Source organism: Anastrepha ludens, chromosome X (assembly GCF_028408465.1).
Source record: "Anastrepha ludens isolate Willacy chromosome X, idAnaLude1.1, whole genome shotgun sequence".
In the NCBI taxonomy this organism is placed as follows: Eukaryota; Metazoa; Arthropoda; class Insecta; order Diptera; family Tephritidae; genus Anastrepha; species Anastrepha ludens.
The window spans coordinates 761,471-786,512 of NC_071503.1; the positions used below are offsets into that span (position 1 = coordinate 761,471).

The 25,042-nt window shown below is 40.9% G+C and overlaps 4 protein-coding genes across 4 annotated transcripts; all 4 read right to left on the reverse strand.

The window, feature by feature from the left end:
* Positions 1 to 2,766: 2,766 nt before the first annotated feature.
* On the reverse strand, positions 2,767 to 9,866 carry LOC128869364 (uncharacterized). Its single transcript, XM_054111905.1, has 3 exons — positions 6,334 to 9,866; positions 4,390 to 6,182; positions 2,767 to 3,635 (listed from the first exon to the last, which is right to left on the reverse strand). The coding sequence occupies exons 1-3, from the start codon at positions 9,864 to 9,866 to the stop codon at positions 2,767 to 2,769; spliced, it is 6,195 nt and encodes a 2,064-aa protein (XP_053967880.1).
* On the reverse strand, positions 9,789 to 12,278 carry LOC128869330 (uncharacterized). Its single transcript, XM_054111862.1, has 2 exons — positions 10,091 to 12,278; positions 9,789 to 10,013 (listed from the first exon to the last, which is right to left on the reverse strand). Exon 1 carries the CDS (start codon positions 11,613 to 11,615, stop codon positions 10,317 to 10,319), a length of 1,299 nt encoding a protein of 432 aa, XP_053967837.1. The 5' UTR covers positions 11,616 to 12,278; the 3' UTR covers positions 9,789 to 10,013; positions 10,091 to 10,316.
* Positions 12,265 to 15,177, reverse strand: LOC128869365 (uncharacterized). The gene has a single exon (XM_054111906.1). The coding sequence runs from the start codon at positions 15,175 to 15,177 to the stop codon at positions 12,265 to 12,267; it is 2,913 nt and encodes a 970-aa protein (XP_053967881.1).
* A 2,638-nt stretch (positions 15,178 to 17,815) lies between these two features.
* On the reverse strand, positions 17,816 to 21,321 carry LOC128869366 (uncharacterized). Its single transcript, XM_054111907.1, has 3 exons — positions 20,545 to 21,321; positions 19,287 to 20,330; positions 17,816 to 17,854 (listed from the first exon to the last, which is right to left on the reverse strand). Exons 1-3 carry the CDS (start codon positions 21,319 to 21,321, stop codon positions 17,816 to 17,818), a joined length of 1,860 nt encoding a protein of 619 aa, XP_053967882.1.
* Positions 21,322 to 25,042: the final 3,721 nt, after the last annotated feature.

The window sequence follows — 25,042 nt, forward strand, 5'->3', positions numbered from 1 at the left end:
CTACATGCGCTGAATATGTGAAGCCATGGTCAATATCTTCAGATGATGATAGCATCGCATTCGGGCCGAACGCGCAGCAGGATGGCCGAGTTGTGGGAATGGTGTAATCCCTACTCCCCCTCTCGTGTTTCTGGCAATCCTGGTTGACAACAACGGCGAACGAGTGAGTCGTGTTTTAACTGGCGTAGAAGGTGGTCGATTTCGGGCGAAAAACCAAATATACAATTTATCAATTCCTTAATAAAAACTCACATTATTAATACTTACATTTAAAGGGGGAAGCTGGTCTAGAGCGCAAAAAATGGGCATATTTTATGAATTTATTTTGACTCAACAAAGGAATCAATCGAAAATCTGTGAAATAGGTTTAATAATATAGCTTTCATGGTACAAATACAAAATTTTTCGTCTGAATTAATTTCAAAATGGCCGCTGTCCAGCAGTTCTCCTAAGGCGCCTTTTTTTCTAGTGGGTCCATTGCCGAAGACGTAAACTCCTTAATTTTTGTCCTGGATCAAAAAATAAAATTTTTTTAGTTTCTATATAACAACAGAAAGAGACGTACGTAGGATTTTTTCGATATTTTGTTTTTTCGCGAAAAGGTGCACGTTTGAACAAAAAGTTACAATTTTCACTATAAAGAACGACATAAAATTGTTGATTAAAAAAAAAAACTATGTAATATAAATAAAAAATCCTACGTACGTCTCCGGAGAAAGGTATTTCGAATGTATTGTCAAAATTTCGTAAGAATCGGTAAAGATTTGTTCGAGTTATGTCTTCGGCCAGTTTAAAAAAAGTGATTTCGAGAAAAACGCGTTTAAAGTTGTAAGTAGCCTTCGGGGCATACCTGCGAGGCACTGCCGTCGAATGAAAAATTTGGGCATTTAGACATTTTTCCTGGCATCCCTCATTTGGTATATTATTTCTAAGACCCTAAAGCACCTTTAAGACAAAAAAAAATTTTTCGATTTTTTCAAAATTCTAGACCAGCTTCCCCCCTTAAATAAAAAGTACAAACCTATATGTATGTAAATGCTGTCGAATACATAAACTATAAATTGACATACAATATAAAATAAGTGTCGCAGAAATAAATGCTCGCCATCAATTCTCGGCGCAAATTTTTTTTTTTTTTTCGTTTTAAAATTTTTTTTTTTATGTAATCGTAAAAAAATTTGTAATAAATTTTATGTATCCGCTTATCATTGCAAAAGTAACAAAATGCTAAGAAAATAAGCAGTCGAAGAAATAAACGCACCGCCTATTTTTCCTCGCCACATGTTAGACTCGATTTCAATTCTCGGCGCAAACTTTTTTTATTATATTAATTTTTTTTTTAATTGGTTTTTTTTAATATAATAGAAAAAAAAAAATTATGTAATAAATTTTACGTATTCGCTTATTATTTCAAAAATTCGAAAATAGTAAAAATTTAATTGGTTTAATGTCGAGGTGAGAAATGTGTTGTGTGTTGAGGTGAAAGATGTGTGGTGTTTCTAATTTTTGTGTGGGCAAAAGTCAGTGAGGTGTCTATAAACTCGGTGTGCTAAATTCCCCTACTACAAATCTTTCAAATCTCAATTGTACTAAAAATTCTTAACAGTAACATTTGCACCTTCTCATTGCATTAACATTCTCTGCTATTATACCAGAGAATGTTAATGGATTGAGAAGGAGCAAATGTTAAAAGAGCTTTTTTCGAGTTCTAATTTGTAGATTCATAATAAGGTAATTTCAAATTCAACTTTCCTCACGAGTGGGGACTTGCAGATATTTACCACGCGAGTGGAGGGTTTCTATATTTACTTACCACGCTAGTAGAGGAATTCAAATTTTTTCTGCGTTTACCGCACTAATAAGGGATTTCATTAGATTTGTCACCAGACTAGTAAGGGATTCGACTTATTTCATGCCCACAGCGAAGCGAATCAATTTGCAATTGAGAAACGCGCGCAGCCAATTAATTTGTGGCGCAGAAGCTAAAGTCGACGATTTTCCGTGGTTTTTAGGGCATTATTGTGGTATTTAATTCAGGGTCAAATCCTGGAGAGTCATATATTTTCCTTTGCACAATTTCTTTTTTACAATTCAGTTTAGTAAAATTGTTGAGTTTAATTTAATTATAATTGCTTTAAAATACTGTTTTAGGTTTTTTTGAATTTGATATTTAGAAAATTTCTTTTCTGTATAAAATAGTTCATACTGGATATGAACTGATTTTATATACATCAAAAAGGAAATATGTAGATATAGACATGCATATATTTAATCTCTTTAATCAAATCTAAGCTTAATTGATGAGAAAATATCATTCTAATATCCGTCCAGAAAGCCAAACGCGCATACACACATATAAGATGTATATAAATGTGCATACAAATTTTCAACGGACGCAAAATGTATGCATATAAAACAGCGAATCGAATAAATGACCGATTTAGGAAAGCAAATTAATAAATATAGATTAGCGCAAGCATGAAATACGTCATACGCGTGCTACATCGTTCCGGATTTCACTCAGGTTCAAGTCCTGTACAACACTCTTATTTGTTCGTTATTTTAATTTAATATTTTGTATTTGGTTTAATTACAATTGATTTAAAATAGTGTTATGTATTGAACGTATGATATTTATTAAAGTGAAACTGTATAATTCTGGTATACATATGTATGTAGTGTATGTGTAGAATATTGGAGTCCGCGGGACAACTTGTTCGGTCGGTGTCTCAATTACGTCTGTCTTTTTCTCATACACGCCACCCCTTAACACCCAGAGGCGGAGTAGAATTGTGGGGCCTGTCGGTCGCGCTTCGATCTGCGCGGTTCTTTCGGTGTTGGCGATGACGAGGAGACAGGCTGTAGATTCGTTGATGGTCCTGGCGATTGAGTCTCCGCTACGTGACCAGGAGTACTTGAATCAACTTCATCAGATGATTGGATTGTGCTGGGTTCGACGTCTTCGGTTGACAGTATTTCGCAGTCGGAATCTTCTGATGCCACCCGACTACGAAGCTGTTCCTGATGTCGTTTGATGACCCTAGAGTCGTTCAACCGAACCTCATAAGATATAGGCCCAGTCTGATTTTCGACTAGGCCCTCGATCCATCTCGGGCCCGTCGAATGATTACGAACCCATACTGGACTGCCTGAAATAAAAGGTTTTGTACTGACAGGGTCGGTGATCTTACCGTTAACTATTTCGTGAGGTTGAATTTTGTCGAAATAAGTTTTTAGCTCACGATTGAACAGTAGCTCTGCAGGCGAGCGGTTCGTTGTTGAGTGCGGGGTGGTGTGTTGGTTGAACAAATGTCTAGCCAGGCTAAGATCGATGTTTATGCCAGGCTCTGCTTTCTTCAAATAATTTTTGGTACTTTGAACCATTCGCTCCGCCTGCCTGTTTGTAGAAGGATGGAACGGTGCAGAACGGATATGTCGAATTAGATTGTTCTTCATAAAGTTCTTAAACTCCTCAGATGTGAAAGCTGTTCCGTTGTCCAACACGAGCCCATCAGGTAGCCCATGCGTGGCGAATATTTGGCGTAACACCTTAATAGCGGCCGCTGAAGAAGTTGAATTAACGACGGCCACTTCAAGCCACTTAGAGTAGGAGTCGATGAGTATGAAGAATAACACTGTGCGACAGTGATTTTATACTTTTATGGAGACCTAGCACAACTTGTGGCTATAGAAAAACTAAACAAAATGGTATAGGAGAAATTTCCAATACACCCCCAAAATCTCGTTTTATGGCCATAAAACCGTTTTTCAGTAGGTTGATGTGAAGAATCACTCCTAACTTCACCAATTTCCATCCGATTTCGAATTTGTTTTTTTAGTTCGAAAGAACAAAAACAAGCTTTTTTGACAGTGTATTGACAATGAAATGACAACTGACGAGACTGTAGGCGGAAGTATTTGGAATTTTTTTATTTTTTCACTATTCAACTTTGACATAATTTTTACGATATTATCCGATTGTTGGTGACTGCAGTTTGACGCGGCTGAATTCCGTTTTATCTAGCTCTGGTGCAGTAAATAAGGATTGATTTATTTACTGTTTGGAAAAGGCTGAAAACTTTATTTTATTTATTAATAGGTTTACAAAAGATTACAATAGTTATGTGAAAATATTTTATATTACATATTCCTTACAATCGTTTATGCGCGCGTCCATGCGCTTTCGCCAACGTCTAGAATCGAAAAGAAAGCTTGCTTCTCTTTGACAGTTAAGCTCGCTTCTCTTTGACAGCTGTTGATTGGCGAAGTGTTGATTGGCAGAATGAGAAAAACAGAGAGGTGAAAAAATGCGAAATGGGTTGCCAAGTAACCTTTCGCAACACCCCCCTTCGTAAATCTTATGCGGTTTTATGCATAACGTTTACCCACGTTTTTCAACCTCGACGTCCAATTTCGCCAACTTTACTATCGGTCGTGTACATAATCCATTTACTGTCTTGACTACTGCGCTACGAGCTTGGCCATCTTTACCAAAATTCATATCTATTACTACTCCTTTCGGCCACGAATTTCTCTTGGAGTTTTCGTCTACGATGACCACCACGTCGTTCAATTTGATTGGGTTTGCTGGTGGCTGATACCACTTTGCACGTCTGGTAAGACAGGGGAGATACTCCTTAACCCAGCGTCTCCAAAATTGGTCAGCCAACTGGCTAGAAATTTTAAAGTTTTGCCGTAGAGCCGATCCAGAGTTGGTATTATCTGTTAGTTCTCGAATACCACTAGAGTGTCCCGTCAGAAAGTGGTTTGGCGTAAGAGCTTCATCTTCGGCTGAATCAAGCGGCACGTACGTCAGTGGCCTTGAATTTAAAATGTTTTCGATGTCGGCTAGAACGGCTCTTAACACCTCCTCTCGCATACCGGAATCTGGTAGAATGTCCATTAGAATCGATTTCGTAGAACGTATCATGCGCTCCCATGACCCTCCCATATGTGGTGAAGCGGGAGGAATAAAAATCCATTCAATTTCAGGGTATTTCCTTTCCTTTACTAGAAGTACACTAGCACCGCGAAAATTGGTGCCGTTGTCCGATATAATTCGCTTCGGTACTCCACGGCGACTCACAAATTGTTTAAAAATCAGCAAAAACGACTCGGTAGATAAAGTAGGTGAGATTTCAATGTGAACTGCGCGGGTGGTAAGGCATGTGAATAAAGCACCCCACCGCTTTTCACGCCTGCGGCCAATTACAACGTCCATTGGTCCGAAATAGTCAACCCCTGTAAAGGTGAACGGCCTGGTAAAAGGTGACACACGTTCCATTGGCAGATCTCCCATTTGAGGAGGTTGTGGAGAAGCCCTACGGTTCCGGCAGGTTTGACATTTTGCAGCACATTCTTTTACCAGCCTTCTTAAGGCGGAGATGCAGAACCTTTGCCTCATCTCGTTGACGACGATCTCGTTGTGATGGTGGTGAAATTTCCTGTGATAGAAGTCGACGAGTAGTCGCGTTACGTCGTGCTTGCGTGGCAGGATTATTGGACGCTTGACATTAATGGCAACACCCTCAGCAGCATCAATTCTACCTTTTACTCGCAGCAGGCCAATCTGGTCTAAGTATGGGGAGAACTTGAAAAGAAAAGATTTTCGATTAATTTCCTCACCATTACGCAGACGACAGATCTCTTCATGGAACACCTCGCTTTGACAATTAAGCATAATTGCAAGCTCTGCTGTCTCTATGTTGTCTGGGTTGAGTAGCTTTTGAAGAAACTGAGAACGTGGCTTTCCCTTCGTAACCAATCGTAGAAAACGTAAAACAAATCGATGCGCACTGCGAAGCTTCTCCCATGTACTAAATCTTTTTATATCCGGGGTTATTTCTGCGGTCGTACCCAATGAGTTGTTAGCGAAATCTATATGCTGTAGAACCTCAACTGTCTCTTCGTCATCATCTGGAAATTGTATAATTGGCCAGCTTGATTCTCGTTCTAGTAGGAATTTAGGTCCACTGAACCAGCGTTGGTTGTCGTCGAATTCTCGGTTGCTGCTCCATTTAGTGCCTTCGTCCGCAATATTCTCACCAGATGGCAGCCACCTCCATTCCCTAACAGCAGAACTCTCGAGGATCTCTCCGATTCTCAGCGCCACGAATTGATGGTATTTTCTTGTGCTCGAACGCAGCCAAAACAACACATTTTTGGAGTCTGTCCAGAATACTCTGCGGTTTACTGTAATGGACAGCTAAGAACATTTGCCAGCCTAAGTCCCAAAACAGCAGCTAACAGCTCCAACCTGGGTATGGAAATGGGCTTCAATGGCGCAACGCGAGTTTTCGAAGCCAAAAGTGAACAAGATATTTGCGAACCTACTTCTGACCGGATGTAGGCCACCGCAGCGCAGCGTAGGCTTTTATGCTTGCATCTACAAAAATGTGCAACTGATTATTTTGGTTTTCGCTGGCAAGTGAAAGGCAACGGGGAATTTTTATGCCGTTGATCGCAGGAATGCGTTTTACCCAACGAAACCAGTTGCAACGTTCTTCTTCTTTAATCGGTTCATCCCAACCTACTCCGGAGCGCCAGACATCTTGTAAAATAATTTTTGCCTGTACAATGACAAAACCGAGCAAACCCATAGGATCGAAAATCGTCATTATTGTGTGCAAAATTTGTCGCTTCGACACGATCGTATTTTCATTAAAAACTTCCTTTGGAAAATTTTCAATGTATGTTAACTCATCCGAAACTGGCAGCCACCACATCCCTAGTACCTTTTCTATAACGGCTTCTGGCTCTTCAAAACATTTGGCGGCTGGAACGTCGTCAGCATCTAATGAAAATAGTACGTATTTGGAATTAGATTTCCAGTTTCTCATTTGGAATCCGCCCTCCTGATGAACCCAACGAACTTTAGTTGCTAGACGAGCCAATTCATTTTCAGAGTCTGCACTCTGAAGCCAATCGTCAACAAATGTGTTACTAACGATGGCCCGTTCGGCGTCGGGATGAAGATCAGCAAATCGGTGAGCGTTACGATTTTTTATGTAGTTCGCCAAGGAAGGCGAGCACGAAGCGCCGAATGTCATAACCCTCATCACGTAGATATCATAGTCGCGAGTCGAGCCATCGTTTCGCCAAAGAAATTTTTGCGCCACTTGATCTTCTTTTATAATTTTAATCTGGTGGAACATTTCGCGTATATCTCCACAAACTGCGAAACGTCGTTCGCGAAATCGGAGCAGTACCCCCAGTAGAGACTTTAGTAGATCGGGCCCTTTCAGCAACATATCATTGAGCCCGACACCCTTTACCCTTGCTGCAGCATCCCAAACCAATCGAGTTTTCTTTTTATTGGCATTGAGAACAGTAAATATAGGGAGATACCAAGACCTAGCGCTATATTTTATTTCGTTTTCGTTCAACTTATGTACGTACCCTTTTTTCTCATAATCATGTATTTTGTTTATAAGAAATTGACGAATTGACGAATCACGCTTCATTTTACTTTCTAAGCACGAGAGTCGCCGGATTGCCATAGGCAGCGAATCGGGAAGCTCGACAGCTTCGTGCTTCCAAAGTAACCCGGTTTCCCATCTCTTTTCAGCGGAGATAAAGCGCGTGGTCTTTTCCATGATTTGAAGAGCGCGTTCATCATCTTTAGATATCAACGGTTTAATTGGTGCATATGATCCGATGGCATCAATAGAAAAATATGTTTTCAGTTGCTGGTCCATACGATCGTCTCTGGTTGTATCACATTCGCAGGTATGCAATATTCTCGGTTGTTCAGCGCAGTTAGTTTTATCGCGCCCATATACACTCCATCCTAGTCGGCACTTTGCGGCAATAAGGTCGGATCCCCTATCTTCTCTTATTTCGGTAGGGATTCCTATTTTAGCGTTGTCCAAACCTATCAAAATTCGCGCTCTTGCTTTATTATAGGGTCGAATCGGCAGACCCTTAATGTGTGCGTGCTTACTAATCGTAGAGCTGAACAGCGACTGCTGAGGAAGTAGTAGATTAGCAACGGTTCGAACGTTTCGAAGCCTGTATTTTTGAGGGGGTAATGTAATCGGTGAAACGTAAAGATTGACAAATTTGGAATTTGCCTCATTTTGAGTAATTTCTCCCGTCCAACGCAAGCATAACGATTCAACTGGCCCATCTAAATCAAGCTCGTTCGCCAATTGAGACTCAATTAGCGTACAGGAGGCTCCTTCGTCGATAAGGGCGAATGTACGTATTGCTTTGGTACCGCTATGTAAAATAACCTCCACATACCTGAAAAGCGCCCTTTGCGTTTCTTTATCAGCAGCTGTGCCCAACTCGTGGTATAATGTTGCTTGTTTTCGTTTTCCAATCGCCAACGAAGTTCCATTGTGAAGCAGTGGATGGTGAGCCATTCTACAATCATCTACGCCACAGCACCTTTTCGAATTACATCGACGAATGAAATGACCTTTGAAGCAGCGTAAACAGAGTTTATTTTCCCGTACAAATTTCCATCTGTCACTTTGCGATAGGGCACGAAACTCATAGCAATCGGACAGCGTATGGCTCGCACCGCATTTCAGGCAATTTATCGACTTTTCACTCTGCTCGTTATTTTTCGCAACCACATCGTGAATCATTATTCTGCCCTTTAGTGATTCGCGATTTCCCTTTTTTGGTTCGACGTTGCTATTACACGATGATATCGCTGATGTCCGGATGGAAGTGACCTGGCTAGCGCACATGGCTAGACCGAAAAGCCAATCATCGAATGCAGCAATGTCAGCGCGTCTCAGGGACATACATTGCTGGCCCCAACTCAACCTTTGGTTACATGGCAGTTTAGCTACCAGCTCGTTTAATAGCACTGGATCATTTAGATAATCGTTTAGACCTACCGCCTGCATTGTAGCGCGATAATTTTGTACCGCTAATGAAAATGTTACTAAGGTTTCTAATTTGTCTGGCTTTACAGATGGTTCCTCCCTTAACTTACGCAGCATTACTTGGTGAATTACGTCTGGTCTACCATACAACATGCGGAGTGTATTAATGGCCAATCCAACCGTAGACGGCACCATAAGCCTACCACGAACTGCCTCTAATGCTTGGCCCTTCAAGCATTTCTGCAACCTAATAAGGTTTTCTTGGTCCGTGAATCCGCACCGTATGGTAGACTGCTCATAGTTAGTAATAAATACGGGCCAGTCTTCAGGCCTACCTGTAAAGTTTGGCAGATCTTTCGAAAGCACTTGACGACTAGCTATATGTGCCGCAGTCAAATTTAGGTCGGCTGTCGTAGAGTAACTATACGGATTAGTAACGGTCGGATACCCTCCACAAGGCATATTTAGGTTAGGGTTAACATTTGGGTGTGAAAATCCTGAAGTAACCGATGTTGGCAAACTGTGGAAATTGTGCATTGATGTATATGCAGAAAAGGGTTGAGATGAAGATATAGCTGAGACTGTATTGCTGTTTGAGGTTAAGTTGGGCAGCATGGTCGTCATCCCGTTCGTAGTCGAAGTATACGGAAATGTCATCACGTTAGCAAGGTTAGGGACGACATTGAACGAGGTCGATGGAATGTGTGTTCCCGTTATACCTGCAGTTTGGTTGCATTGCAGTTCTATAGGTTGTGGAACGCCACATGCGTATGGCTGTCCTGTACTGTAGAAGTGTGTAGTCCTAATCCCGGAGATGCCTGAAGTGCAGGGGGGTGCAAATGGTGCAGTTTGACGAACAGGTGTAGATGCGTGACGATCTGGCGCGGTGTCGGTAGTAGGCGTTTCGGTGCCAATTGTCACAGCATGGCCAGTTTTGTCAGCCTCATCTAATAAACCCTCGACTGCGCTTATTGTATCAGCATCCGCGTTTCCCCGTGGCGATGCAGCTTTAGAAACATCCTCCATTTTTACAGGTTATTAAACGAAAATCTCTTTAAAACGATTTTTTCAGAATGTTGGTGACTGCAGTTTGACGCGGCTGAATTCCGTTTTATCTAGCTCTGGTGCAGTAAATAAGGAATGATTTATTTACTGTTTGGAAAAGGCTGAAAACTTTATTTTATTTATTAATAGGTTTACAAAAGATTACAATAGTTATGTGAAAATATTTTATATTACATATTCCTTACAATCGTTTATGCGCGCGTCCATGCGCTTTCGCCAACGTCTAGAATCGAAAAGAAAGCTTGCTTCTCTTTGACAGTTAAGCTCGCTTCTCTTTGACAGCTGTTGATTGGCGAAGTGTTGATTGGCAGAATGAGAAAAACAGAGAGGTGAAAAAATGCGAAATGGGTTGCCAAGTAACCTTTCGCAACACCCCCCTTCGTAAATCTTATGCGGTTTTATGCATAACGTTTACCCACGTTTTTCAACCTCGACGTCCAATTTCGCCAACTTTACTATCGGTCGTGTACATAATCCATTTACTGTCTTGACTACTGCGCTACGAGCTTGGCCATCTTTACCAAAATTCATATCTATTACTACTCCTTTCGGCCACGAATTTCTCTTGGAGTTTTCGTCTACGATGACCACCACGTCGTTCAATTTGATTGGGTTTGCTGGTGGCTGATACCACTTTGCACGTCTGGTAAGACAGGGGAGATACTCCTTAACCCAGCGTCTCCAAAATTGGTCAGCCAACTGGCTAGAAATTTTAAAGTTTTGCCGTAGAGCCGATCCAGAGTTGGTATTATCTGTTAGTTCTCGAATACCACTAGAGTGTCCCGTCAGAAAGTGGTTTGGCGTAAGAGCTTCATCTTCGGCTGAATCAAGCGGCACGTACGTCAGTGGCCTTGAATTTAAAATGTTTTCGATGTCGGCTAGAACGGCTCTTAACACCTCCTCTCGCATACCGGAATCTGGTAGAATGTCCATTAGAATCGATTTCGTAGAACGTATCATGCGCTCCCATGACCCTCCCATATGTGGTGAAGCGGGGGGAATAAAAATCCATTCAATTTCAGGGTATTTCCTTTCCTTTACTAGAAGTACACTAGCACCGCGAAAATTGGTGCCGTTGTCCGATATAATTCGCTTCGGTACTCCACGGCGACTCACAAATTGTTTAAAAATCAGCAAAAACGACTCGGTAGATAAAGTAGGTGAGATTTCAATGTGAACTGCGCGGGTGGTAAGGCATGTGAATAAAGCACCCCACCGCTTTTCACGCCTGCGGCCAATTACAACGTCCATTGGTCCGAAATAGTCAACCCCTGTAAAGGTGAACGGCCTGGTAAAAGGTGACACACGTTCCATTGGCAGATCTCCCATTTGAGGAGGTTGTGGAGAAGCCCTACGGTTCCGGCAGGTTTGACATTTTGCAGCACATTCTTTTACCAGCCTTCTTAAGGCGGAGATGCAGAACCTTTGCCTCATCTCGTTGACGACGATCTCGTTGTGATGGTGGTGAAATTTCCGGTGATAGAAGTCGACGAGTAGTCGCGTTACGTCGTGCTTGCGTGGCAGGATTATTGGACGCTTGACATTAATGGCAACACCCTCAGCAGCATCAATTCTACCTTTTACTCGCAGCAGGCCAATCTGGTCTAAGTATGGGGAGAACTTGAAAAGAAAAGATTTTCGATTAATTTCCTCACCATTACGCAGACGACAGATCTCTTCATGGAACACCTCGCTTTGACAATTAAGCATAATTGCAAGCTCTGCTGTCTCTATGTTGTCTGGGTTGAGTAGCTTTTGAAGAAACTGAGAACGTGGCTTTCCCTTCGTAACCAATCGTAGAAAACGTAAAACAAATCGATGCGCACTGCGAAGCTTCTCCCATGTACTAAATCTTTTTATATCCGGGGTTATTTCTGCGGTCGTACCCAATGAGTTGTTAGCGAAATCTATATGCTGTAGAACCTCAACTGTCTCTTCGTCATCATCTGGAAATTGTATAATTGGCCAGCTTGATTCTCGTTCTAGTAGGAATTTAGGTCCACTGAACCAGCGTTGGTTGTCGTCGAATTCTCGGTTGCTGCTCCATTTAGTGCCTTCGTCCGCAATATTCTCACCAGATGGCAGCCACCTCCATTCCCTAACAGCAGAACTCTCGAGGATCTCTCCGATTCTCAGCGCCACGAATTGATGGTATTTTCTTGTGCTCGAACGCAGCCAAAACAACACATTTTTGGAGTCTGTCCAGAATACTCTGCGGTTTACTGTAATGGACAGCTAAGAACATTTGCCAGCCTAAGTCCCAAAACAGCAGCTAACAGCTCCAACCTGGGTATGGAAATGGGCTTCAATGGCGCAACGCGAGTTTTCGAAGCCAAAAGTGAACAAGATATTTGCGAACCTACTTCTGACCGGATGTAGGCCACCGCAGCGCAGCGTAGGCTTTTATGCTTGCATCTACAAAAATGTGCAACTGATTATTTTGGTTTTCGCTGGCAAGTGAAAGGCAACGGGGAATTTTTATGCCGTTGATCGCAGGAATGCGTTTTACCCAACGAAACCAGTTGCAACGTTCTTCTTCTTTAATCGGTTCATCCCAACCTACTCCGGAGCGCCAGACATCTTGTAAAATAATTTTTGCCTGTACAATGACAAAACCGAGCAAACCCATAGGATCGAAAATCGTCATAATTGTGTGCAAAATTTGTCGCTTCGACACGATCGTATTTTCATTAAAAACTTCCTTTGGAAAATTTTCAATGTATGTTAACTCATCCGAAACTGGCAGCCACCACATCCCTAGTACCTTTTCTATAACGGCTTCTGGCTCTTCAAAACATTTGGCGGCTGGAACGTCGTCAGCATCTAATGAAAATAGTACGTATTTGGAATTAGATTTCCAGTTTCTCATTTGGAATCCGCCCTCCTGATGAACCCAACGAACTTTAGTTGCTAGACGAGCCAATTCATTTTCAGAGTCTGCACTCTGAAGCCAATCGTCAACAAATGTGTTACTAACGATGGCCCGTTCGGCGTCGGGATGAAGATCAGCAAATCGGTGAGCGTTACGATTTTTTATGTAGTTCGCCAAGGAAGGCGAGCACGAAGCGCCGAATGTCATAACCCTCATCACGTAGATATCATAGTCGCGAGTCGAGCCATCGTTTCGCCAAAGAAATTTTTGCGCCACTTGATCTTCTTTTATAATTTTAATCTGGTGGAACATTTCGCGTATATCTCCACAAACTGCGAAACGTCGTTCGCGAAATCGGAGCAGTACCCCCAGTAGAGACTTTAGTAGATCGGGCCCTTTCAGCAACATATCATTGAGCCCGACACCAGTACATATAGGGAGATACCAAGACCTAGCGCTATATTTTATTTCGTTTTCGTTCAACTTATGTACGTACCCTTTTTTCTCATAATCATGTATTTTGTTTATAAGAAATTGACGAATTGACGAATCACGCTTCATTTTACTTTCTAAGCACGAGAGTCGCCGGATTGCCATAGGCAGCGAATCGGGAAGCTCGACAGCTTCGTGCTTCCAAAGTAACCCGGTTTCCCATCTCTTTTCAGCGGAGATAAAGCGCGTGGTCTTTTCCATGATTTGAAGAGCGCGTTCATCATCTTTAGATATCAACGGTTTAATTGGTGCATATGATCCGATGGCATCAATAGAAAAATATGTTTTCAGTTGCTGGTCCATACGATCGTCTCTGGTTGTATCACATTCGCAGGTATGCAATATTCTCGGTTGTTCAGCGCAGTTAGTTTTATCGCGCCCATATACACTCCATCCTAGTCGGCACTTTGCGGCAATAAGGTCGGATCCCCTATCTTCTCTTATTTCGATAGGGATTCCTATTTTAGCGTTGTCCAAACCTATCAAAATTCGCGCTCTTGCTTTATTATAGGGTCGAATCGGCAGACCCTTAATGTGTGCGTGCTTACTAATCGTAGAGCTGAACAGCGACTGCTGAGGAAGTAATAGATTAGCAACGGTTCGAACGTTTCGAAGCCTGTATTTTTGAGAGGGTAATGTAATCGGTGAAACGTAAAGATTGACAAATTTGGAATTTGCCTCATTTTGAGTAATTTCTCCCGTCCAACGCAAGCATAACGATTCAACTGGCCCATCTAAATCAAGCTCGTTCGCCAATTGAGACTCAATTAGCGTACAGGAGGCTCCTTCGTCGATAAGGGCGAATGTACGTATTGCTTTGGTACCGCTATGTAAAATAACCTCCACATACCTGAAAAGCGCCCTTTGCGTTTCTTTATCAGCAGCTGTGCCCAACTCGTGGTATAATGTTGCTTGTTTTCGTTTTCCAATCGCCAACGAAGTTCCATTGTGAAGCAGTGGATGGTGAGCCATTCTACAATCATCTACGCCACAGCACCTTTTCGAATTACATCGACGAATGAAATGACCTTTGAAGCAGCGTAAACAGAGTTTATTTTCCCGTACAAATTTCCATCTGTCACTTTGCGATAGGGCACGAAACTCATAGCAATCGGACAGCGTATGGCTCGCACCGCATTTCAGGCAATTTATCGACTTTTCACTCTGCTCGTTATTTTTCGCAACCACATCGTGAATCATTATTCTGCCCTTTAGTGATTCGCGATTTCCCTTTTTTGGTTCGACGTTGCTATTACACGATGATATCGCTGATGTCCGGATGGAAGTGACCTGGCTAGCGCACATGGCTAGACCGAAAAGCCAATCATCGAATGCAGCAATGTCAGCGCGTCTCAGGGACATACATTGCTGGCCCCAACTCAACCTTTGGTTACATGGCAGTTTAGCTACCAGCTCGTTTAATAGCACTGGATCATTTAGATAATCGTTTAGACCTACCGCCTGCATTGTAGCGCGATAATTTTGTACCGCTAATGAAAATGTTACTAAGGTTTCTAATTTGTCTGGCTTTACAGATGGTTCCTCCCTTAACTTACGCAGCATTACTTGGTGAATTACGTCTGGTCTACCATACAACATGCGGAGTGTATTAATGGCCAATCCAACCGTAGACGGCACCATAAGCCTACCACGAACTGCCTCTAATGCTTGGCCCTTCAAGCATTTCTGCAACCTAATAAGGTTTTCTTGGTCCGTGAATCCGCACCGTATGGTAGACTGCTCATAGTTAGTAATAAATACGGGCCAGTCTTCAGGCCTACCTGTAAAGTTTGGCAGATCTTTCGAAAGCACTTGACGACTAGCTATATGTGCCGCAGTCAAATTTAGGTCGGCTGTCGTAGAGTAACTATACGGATTAGTAACGGTCGGATACCCTCCACAAGGCATATTTAGGTTAGGGTTAACATTTGGGTGTGAAAATCCTGAAGTAACCGATGTTGGCAAACTGTGGAAATTGTGCATTGATGTATATGCAGAAAAGGGTTGAGATGAAGATATAGCTGAGACTGTATTGCTGTTTGAGGTTAAGTTGGGCAGCATGGTCGTCATCCCGTTCGTAGTCGAAGTATACGGAAATGTCATCACGTTAGCAAGGTTAGGGACGACATTGAACGAGGTCGATGGAATGTGTGTTCCCGTTATACCTGCAGTTTGGTTGCATTGCAGTTCTATAGGTTGTGGAACGCCACATGCGTATGGCTGTCCTGTACTGTAGAAGTGTGTAGTCCTAATCCCGGAGATGCCTGAAGTGCAGGGGGGTGCAAATGGTGCAGTTTGACGAACAGGTGTAGATGCGTGACGATCTGGCGCGGTGTCGGTAGTAGGCGTTTCGGTGCCAATTGTCACAGCATGGCCAGTTTTGTCAGCCTCATCTAATAAACCCTCGACTGCGCTTATTGTATCAGCATCCGCGTTTCCCCGTGGCGATGCAGCTTTAGAAACATCCTCCATTTTTACAGGTTATTAAACGAAAATCTCTTTAAAACGATTTTTTCAGAATGTTGGTGACTGCAGTTTGACGCGGCTGAATTCCGTTTTATCTAGCTCTGGTGCAGTAAATAAGGAATGATTTATTTACTGTTTGGAAAAGGCTGAAAACTTTATTTTATTTATTAATAGGTTTACAAAAGATTACAATAGTTATGTGAAAATATTTTATATTACATATTCCTTACAATCGTTTATGCGCGCGTCCATGCGCTTTCGCCAACGTCTAGAATCGAAAAGAAAGCTTGCTTCTCTTTGACAGCTGTTGATTGGCGAAGTGTTGATTGGCAGAATGAGAAAAACAGAGAGGTGAAAAAATGCGAAATGGGTTGCCAAGTAACCTTTCGCAACACCGATATTGAGGATTTTTTTTAGTACACTACTGTTATAGTAAATTTAATTTTGCGTCAAATGAGCTATATTTGCCTGTAATTGAATTAAAATTAATAGAGTTGTGTGAGTTTTAAGATTTTTTTTTTTTTTTTACTAATTTGGTATGTAGGCATCGCAGCATGAAAATGATAACAAGTGTCATTATAGGTAAACACATAATATTTATTGGAGTATTGTGCAGTGCAGCACTGTACGGTATGGTACGGTGCGGTCCGGTGCAGTACACAACGGAACTGGTTCCAAACTTAAAAATGCATTGGAAACGGTCCTTTGGAGTTTAGTATGGTACGGCACATTTGTCATTCTCTTCATCAGTTTTGAATACTTCTCTGTAAGAAATTCGATCATCATCATTCATCTGAAGTCGTCATCAACTAAATTCCATTGTTTAAATCGAGAAGCGAGCGTTTCAGACTGGCTTCCCGATAGAAGTAAATCACGAGAAAGATCCTGGAAATCTGAATTTGATACAATGTGTCGTTCTGAAAACTTAGAACCAGACGGAAAGTACTCTTCATCATCAGGTTTATTATTATCAGTTTGATCATCATCAGCAATGAGTTGAACTTCCTTCAGTTCCTGCAGTTGAGTCAATCCTATCGTCCAAGACTACGGGGTTCTTAACAGTTTCAACATCAGCATACTTTATGTGCTTTCGAGCTTTATAATGATGACCGTTTACGTCCGTTTTATAAAAATAACAATCATCTGGTTTATGATAAGGCTGATGATGCCACATCGTCGGAGAATATTGAGAAATTCGACTTTTCTGGCAACGTTTTGATTTATATATCTTGGATTTCAATGAAACAAACAATACAACTTTGACGTTTTAATAAGGTTAAATTATGATAACAAACTTCTTCTGTTAATCAATGTACAGTGTGAACTTTGGTACACTTGGGAGCTTTTTCATATTTCCATTGAAAAAAAAAGTGCTATAATATGTCAGATATTTTCGTAAGCTCTAAGCTCTAACCAGTTCTATGGTATGCAGTACAGTGTACTCTTATGTATACATATATACTCCAATAAATATTACGTATCTATAATAACGCATCAAAACACGTCCTTATTCCCATTTAGCGTAAAGTTATACCTACATACCAAATTAGTAAAGAAAAAAAAATAAAATCTTAAAACTCACACAACTCTATTAATTTTAATTCAATTACAGTCAAATATAGCTCATTCGACGCAAAATTAACCGCAAAATTGCTGACATGAGCCAACGAGTTCGATTTCTGCATCGATGTTCGGCCACCAAACATAACTTCGAGCAACGGCCTTCATTTTGACGATGCCACTATGTGGTGCATGAAGAGTTTTCAAAATGGACCCTCGAAGAGTAGACGGTATTACAGCACGGTTACCCCAAACTAGACATCCTCTATTTGCACTGAGTTCAGTTCGACGGCAAAAGTATTGATACAGCTTATCGGAGCGGTTGATTTTGCTGGGCCACCCCCTTAACACCCAGTTGAAAACTTTGGAGAGCTCCGGATCCTTAGAAGTTTGAGAGGCAATCAGCTGCGCGCTGACAACTGGTTTTGCCGATATTTCTACCATGAGAATGTCTTCGGTCGTCGTAGACTCTGCTTCAGACAGCATTGGACAACGGCTCAAAAAGTCTGCATTGCTCATTCTAAGACCAGCGCGGTGTACCAAATTGAAGTTGTACGCGCTGAGAAAAATTGATCGACGAAGCATTGTGTTCGAAATTACGTCGCGGACCGGTTTTGTTGTCGTGAAAATTCCCAAGAGTGGACGGTGATCGGTGACAAGCGTAAAAAATCTGCCATATAAGTACAGGGTGGCTGATGAATTTTGCTACATTAAGAAACTCAAATAACTTTTTTTTTAGTGTATGGAATTCATTTATTTTTTTTTCAAGTTGAAGGTCATTAAATTTTATTAAATGTAGCTTAACTAGTTTTAAAAATAATTAAATTTAAATGCCCCCCATGCTCGTTGACACAAGTGCGGCATCTTAGTAAAAAGTTGTTCATTGCTGCTTTGAGAGTTGCGACAGGAATAGCCGCAATTGTTGCCCGAATGGATTGTTTTAGTTCATCCAAATTTGTTGGCTTTGTTTTATAAACTTCTTGTTTACATAAACCCCACAAGAAAAAGTCAGGTGCAGTAAGGTCAGGCGACCTGGGGGGCCAACGAAATTCGGAGTTTCTTGAAATCAGTTTATTGGGAAATTTTCGTCGCAACTCTGTCATAACAGTCTGGGCTATGTGAGACGTTGCCCCATCTTGTTGAAACCACACAGAGTTGAAAGGAATTCTCTTTCGGCGTAGTTCTGGATAGAAAAATTCTTTCAGCATTTTCAAATAACGGTCTCCAGTAACCGTAACGGTGTGACCATTTTCTTCAAAAAAATAAGGCCCGACAATACAGCGTGAAGAAACCGCACCACACTGTCACGCGAAGAGGATGCAATTCCGTCTCGTGGAGTATCTGTGGGTTAGAAGTACTCCATATTCGACAATTTTGTTTGTTCATATTGCCGTTTAAATCGAAATGGGCCTCATCAGACATGAAAAGGCAGTTGAACATGTTTTGGTCTTCTTCCACCATTTGCAGGATCTTCTGGCAAAATTCCAAGCGAATCGGCAAGTCTGCTGCATTCAGTTTGTTAACCATTTGAATTTTGTAGGGAAATAAGTCTAAATCTTTGTGCATTATTGTTTGCAAAGACTGTCGGCTGACACCAAGTTGAGCAGATAAGCTTCTTGTTGAAACCCTTGGATTGCTTTGTATAGCTGCAGCTACAGCAGCGATCGTTTCCTCCGTCAGAACTGGTGGGTTTCGATGATAAGGCCTTCTTGCGACTGTTCCTTGCTCAGCAAAATTATTCACCAGTCTCATTATGGTCCATCTGCTCTGGGGATCGCCGCCAAACATCCGCCTGTACTCTCTCTGTACCAAAACTACGGACTCCAGTGCGTGATAGCGGCGGACTATCCAAATTCTTGTTTGCGTGTCCCAGTTATCCATTTTAATACATTTTAAAAATCAATCTGCAAATTAAAACAAAAATGGAACAGATAACTTAAAAAGAAAAAAAGTTATTCAATATATTTTTGGTAGCGGCTTTCATCAGCCACCCTGTAGTTGTGGAATTTCTTCACTCCAGAGACGAGGGCGACTGCTTCCCTATCTATCTGTGCGTAATTTCGTTCTGCCTTCGACAGCGTCCTTGAATAGAATGCAATTGGCGATGGTGCTTCATGAATGGCCTTGATCTTGTCAGGTGAGGGTCGTATACCGAGATTGTCCAGTTTAAACCCCAAAAATTCGATAGATGGCACACTTAATTGGCACTTGTCCTTGCGCAAACGTAGTCCGGCCTTGTCGAAACGTACAAATATTTGTTCCAGTCTGTTTGCGAGCTCATCTTCCGATTTACCCATGACCACGATGCCATCAAAGTACGGCAAGACGCCAGGAATGTTTTGCAAAACGTTTTCGATGCAGCTTTGGAATATACCGGGTGGTGATGAGATGCCAAACTGCAGCCTGGTTACCTTGAAAGCGCCTTTATGTGTTGATACGGTTTGCAGGAGTGACGAACGCTCATCAACCACGAGTTGTTGGTATGCCTGTGCCAAATCAATTTTTGCATAAATCGATCCACCTTCAATCGAAGCCAAAAGCGTGCTAACAGCTGGAATTTGATGACAGTGTGGCTTAATTGCCTTATTCAGCGTTGATTGGTAGTCACCGCATATACGGATGGAACCATCTTTTTCTACCACGGGCACTATTGGCGTTGCCCAATCGGAGTATTCCACAGGCTCCAAAATACCTTGACAACATAAGCGACCGATTTCCTCTTCCACGAAGCCCTTAATGGCGAAGGGTATACGGCGTGGAGGCAGTCTCACGGGCGGCACCGCCGAATCGATTTGTAAAGTCACTGGTGGTCCTGTGTAGTGACCAAGATCTGTTGAGAACAAATGATCGTATTTCTTCAGAATGGCTTTGATGCTGTGACCACTGTTGACGGCAAAAACTCCTTCTATACGTATGCCCAGTGCATCGAACCAGTTACAACCAACACGATTAGAGCCACCACTGTTTGGGATGATTAGCGGCAAATTGACACATGGATGATCCCCTTGACTGGGATGTGGTTGCTTTGGTAATCGCTAAGATCCAAATCACACTTGGAAAGATCTGGCCTTCTGTTGAACCAGACGCTATTCAACGTAGATTCCGTCATGATGGTCACAGGCGACCCAGAATCCACTTAAAAAATACATGTGCTGCCATTAATCGTAACTGAGATCGACTTCTTCTGATTGACCAAGAGCGTGATCTGATTGACATCCTCTCGACGAGATGATTTTTTCCGCATTGAACCTGAACGAGCATTTGTTGTTCAGTTGGATGAAGACGCTCTGTATGAATTGACATTTGACGCGCTGCGGCAGGCTCGCTGCAGATGCCCCTTGACTCCGCATGCGCTGCAAAGTGATTCACGATATGGACACTGCTTACGAGGGTGTGATCCACCACAACCATTGCATGACAGCTGCTGGTTTCTGTTGACGGCGATTTTTGTTCGCCTTTTCCGCCAGTAAGCTTTTCTGCAGTCCTTCGTCCTTCATGCCACACCCAAAACGGTCGCGAAGCATGCGGTCGAGCGCCGTACCGAAGTTGCAGTCCACTGCCAATGTGCGCAATGCTGCGATGTATGTAATTACTGACAGACTCGTCCGGATATTGATCACGTTTGTGAAAATGATAATAGGCCGTAATTTCGGACGGACGTGGTGAAAAATGGTTGGTTAGAATGGTTTTTATATTGGGAAGATTCAGATTACTAACCTGCTTTGGTGACGCCAATGATGCCAAGAGGTCGTAGAGTGGCGCTCCGGCCAATGTGAGGAATGCTGCGTTTTGACGACCTTCCTCTTGTACATCATTGGCCAGAAGGAACAAATCGAAACGCGCCATATACGTTGCCCATTTATTTGGATGATTTAAATCAAATGGTTCCAAATTTCCAACTCCAGCCATGTTGACTCGTTTGACCTCTTGCAAAATAACTCGTTCCGTCTTCACAGTGAATGTACTGCTATCAGTTGAGGGATGCGAATCACCGCTACTTTTTATTTGTTTGCCGTTACGATCCATGTACTCTCAACGAGAGCTGACTTGCGACTTTTTGCCTGATCCAATTTTTTATGACTTCAAAATATTCTTTGCGAATAAGGCGACTTAACACAAGGTTGTGTGAATGTCAGTGCATTTTTGTATTTGCAAACGGTTCCTGCACATTCAATGTCCTTGTTGTTGTGTGCCGGTAGGTTTTGTCGTTATGCTTTGTTTCACTTTTCGAGTGACCTACGCGCAATACGTACATATAGCATATGTGTATGTTGTTTTTATTATATTATGTATTATATTATTGTACACATCTCATCCTCCTCGCCAGTGTTATGTATTGAACGTATGATATTTATTAAAGTGAAACTGTATAATTCTGGTATACATATGTATGTATGTAGTGTATGTGTAGAATATTGGAGTCCGCGGGACAACTTGTTCGGTCGGTGTCTCAATTACGTCTGTCTTTTTCTCATACACGTGTATTCAGGTTTTTCTAATACCTGTTATTTAAAAATTTATTTTCTATATAAAATTATTCATACTGATTTTGAACTGATTTATATGTAAAACATCCACAAAGGCAATGCATATGAATATGCATCCATATATTTAATCTCTTCAGTCAAATCTGAACTACTTACATACACATATTGATGAAAAAATATTCTTATATCCATCCAGAAGGTCAAACGCGCATACACACATATAAGATGTATATAAATAAATAGCACGATGGAGAGAATAATGAGATGGCGCCTATCGTGGTCCCGTTACTTTGCGCTCAGCGAATTTGACAACTAGTTACGTGATTTTAGCTCCAGTATGGCCAGATTACCATTTTCCTAACTTTATTTAGCTTTTTTTTTTTGTTATTTAGTCTCGGAGTTTTAGTTCTTTCTTCATAACATTTTTCTAGCTGTTCTAATTAAAATGTCATGTTTATAATTTTGTAAAATATACATTTTTTAATAATTATTTAAATAATTCACTCAGTTTTATTGAGCTTTACTTTTTTTTAACATCTGGTGGCATTGCCCGCGATTTCAGGCGTTGTTGGTGTTCTTCTGCTTTCGGCAGTCAAATCTCTCTCTCGCTACTGCAGTGTTGCCTAGCTTTGGATATAAAAACGCACTAAAATTCCCATTCAAAGAAAATAACCCAACAAATTTTTATTGAATCACTTAAAGAACTTTGTATGCGTGACAAATTGTCTTTAAAATGTGCGTTTTTTAAATAAATGTGTTATGCTTATGTACAATTTAATTTATGAGTTTTTTTTGCTAAACGACACTCTTTTGTTAAGGGAACGACTGTTTTGCTATATTTGAAGTTATGTAACTAGATAAGGTACTCTTTTTGTAAAAATGTCAGTATGGTTTCTTTAGTATTTTCTGGTATTTTGTTGTTTATTTTTACAATGAATATAACTCTTAATGTCCTATGTCTCACTAAGGATTGATGACCGGAAGAAACGATTACCCCTCTATGGTTTTAATTCGCATTCAATAAATTCAAAGGCTTTTTAAAATGTGTAAAAAGGTTTTCAATCTAAAGAAGAGTTGAGAGAGGGGCATTTAACATTTTTGCATAACCTTAAATGGAGCCAAAAATTAAATTTGCACTTTAAAATTATCAAATTTTATAAGAGTAAAAAAATTTTCACTAGCACTATAATATTCTCAGAGTGGCCTTTTTTAAACTTCTTTTGTATAATAATACAGTTTTTTTTAATCTAAAGTTTCGGCAGCTTTAAATTAAAAAAAAGAAACAAACACGAAACTTCAAAATTCTCGCATTTTCGGTATAAAAAAGCACTAAATTTATTGCGAAGAGCAAATGGTTGGCAATACTGCACAACTCAGCAAACGTGACGTCACGTACTCTCTGATGGGCGCAATCTTCTTTCTATCATTCTTGATAAATATGCATACAAACTTACAACGAACGGAGAATGTATGCCTATAAAAAACAACAACTGCGACCGTCTTCTTGTCCGTCAGTGAAAATTTGGGATATGTATACCCTACGATCAAACAGTACCGGGAAGGTGATGTTGACTGTTTTCTTCGATTGCCAAGGCGAAGTGCACCATGAGTACCTTCCATCGGACCAGACACTCAATTAAGAATATTATTTATCCGTTTTGTAGCGTTTGAGAGATGCTGTATGTTACAAACGGCCGAAAATGTGAGCAAACAATTCTTGGATTTTGCGTGTTGATAACGCGCCATCGCACCGATCAAAGAGATCAAAGAGAATACGACGAAGGAGCTTAAGGCCATGTCGGCCTGCCGGGGGTGTTTGGAGGACTGGGCTAAACGTTGGCACATGCGTTTTACTTCAGACGGGTCATACTTTGAAGGAGATAATATAAATTTGCCTTAAATTTAACTCTGTTATGTTTTATATAAACATTCCCGGTACTTTTTGATCATAGGGTACATATATGCGGCTTTACGAACAGAAATGTGTGATTCGCTGGAATTGTTCAAGGAATCTAAGTCGCATTAACTCGCGACTGTCGAACAGTTAGAAGACATATTTACATACATATAAGGGTGCATACATACATACGGAGCCGCGGCCACTCGACCGCAAAAATTTCCTCGCGAAATATTCCAATATTGACTATTTCCGAATGGTCGCGAAAATTGGCATATGGGCGGCTCGTTTTATGAATGAAATTGAAATATGAGTTCGAACTTATGAATGAACTTTTTGTTTTTGTTCTAAATATACATACATAGAGCAGAATTGTTTTTGCACTTGTTAGGAAGAAACTCGTTCACTAGTGCGTATGTGTATTTGATTTCTTGTAAGAATGTGATGTGCTGTGACATGTGTACACACATAAGTCAAGGTTATTGGGCATACATGCATATGTACATATGTATGAAAGGAAGATGATGTTCTTGCGCTTGTGCATTATTGTTTTTCATATACAAATGCACATACGTATGCATATATGTATGTAAATGCTGTCGAATACATAAACTATAAATTGACATACAATATAAAATAAGTGTTGATTTATCTTAAACCGTTCTTTTTTTCTGAATGCAAATACCTTCTATTGACATATACATACATATTATGTATATTGTCATATACCATCATTTATGTACATATAGAGTATACGTTCATTTATGAATGTGTGTATGTAATGAAAAACTTCATGAATTACTCTCAGAATTTATTAAAACTTATTCGCGTCACGCGCATACATATCTACGTAGACATCACAAACCTTTTGTTCACAACGCAGGCGCAGAAATAAACGCTCTGCGTATTTATCCTCCCCACGTGACTCGCCATCAATTCTCAGTGCTAATTTTTTGTTTCCAATGTAATCGTAAAAAAATTTGTAATAAATTTTATGTACCCGCTTATCATTTCAAAAGTAAAAAAATAAGCAGTTGAAGAAATGAACGCACCGCATATTTTTCCTCGTCACATGCTAGACTCGATATCAATTCCCGGCGCAAACTTTTTTTATAAATTTTTTTTTAATATAATTAGATTTTTTTTTTAATGTAATTGAAAAAAATTGTGTGTAATAAATTTTTCGTATTCACTTATTATTCAAAAATACGAAAATAGTAAAAATTTAATTGGTCTAATGTCGAGGTGAGAGATGTGTTGTGTGTTGAGATGAAAGATGTGTTGTGTGCTGAGGAGAAAGATGTGTGGTGTTTTAAATTTTTGTGTGGGCAAAACTCAGTGTGGTGTCTATAAAGTCGGTGTT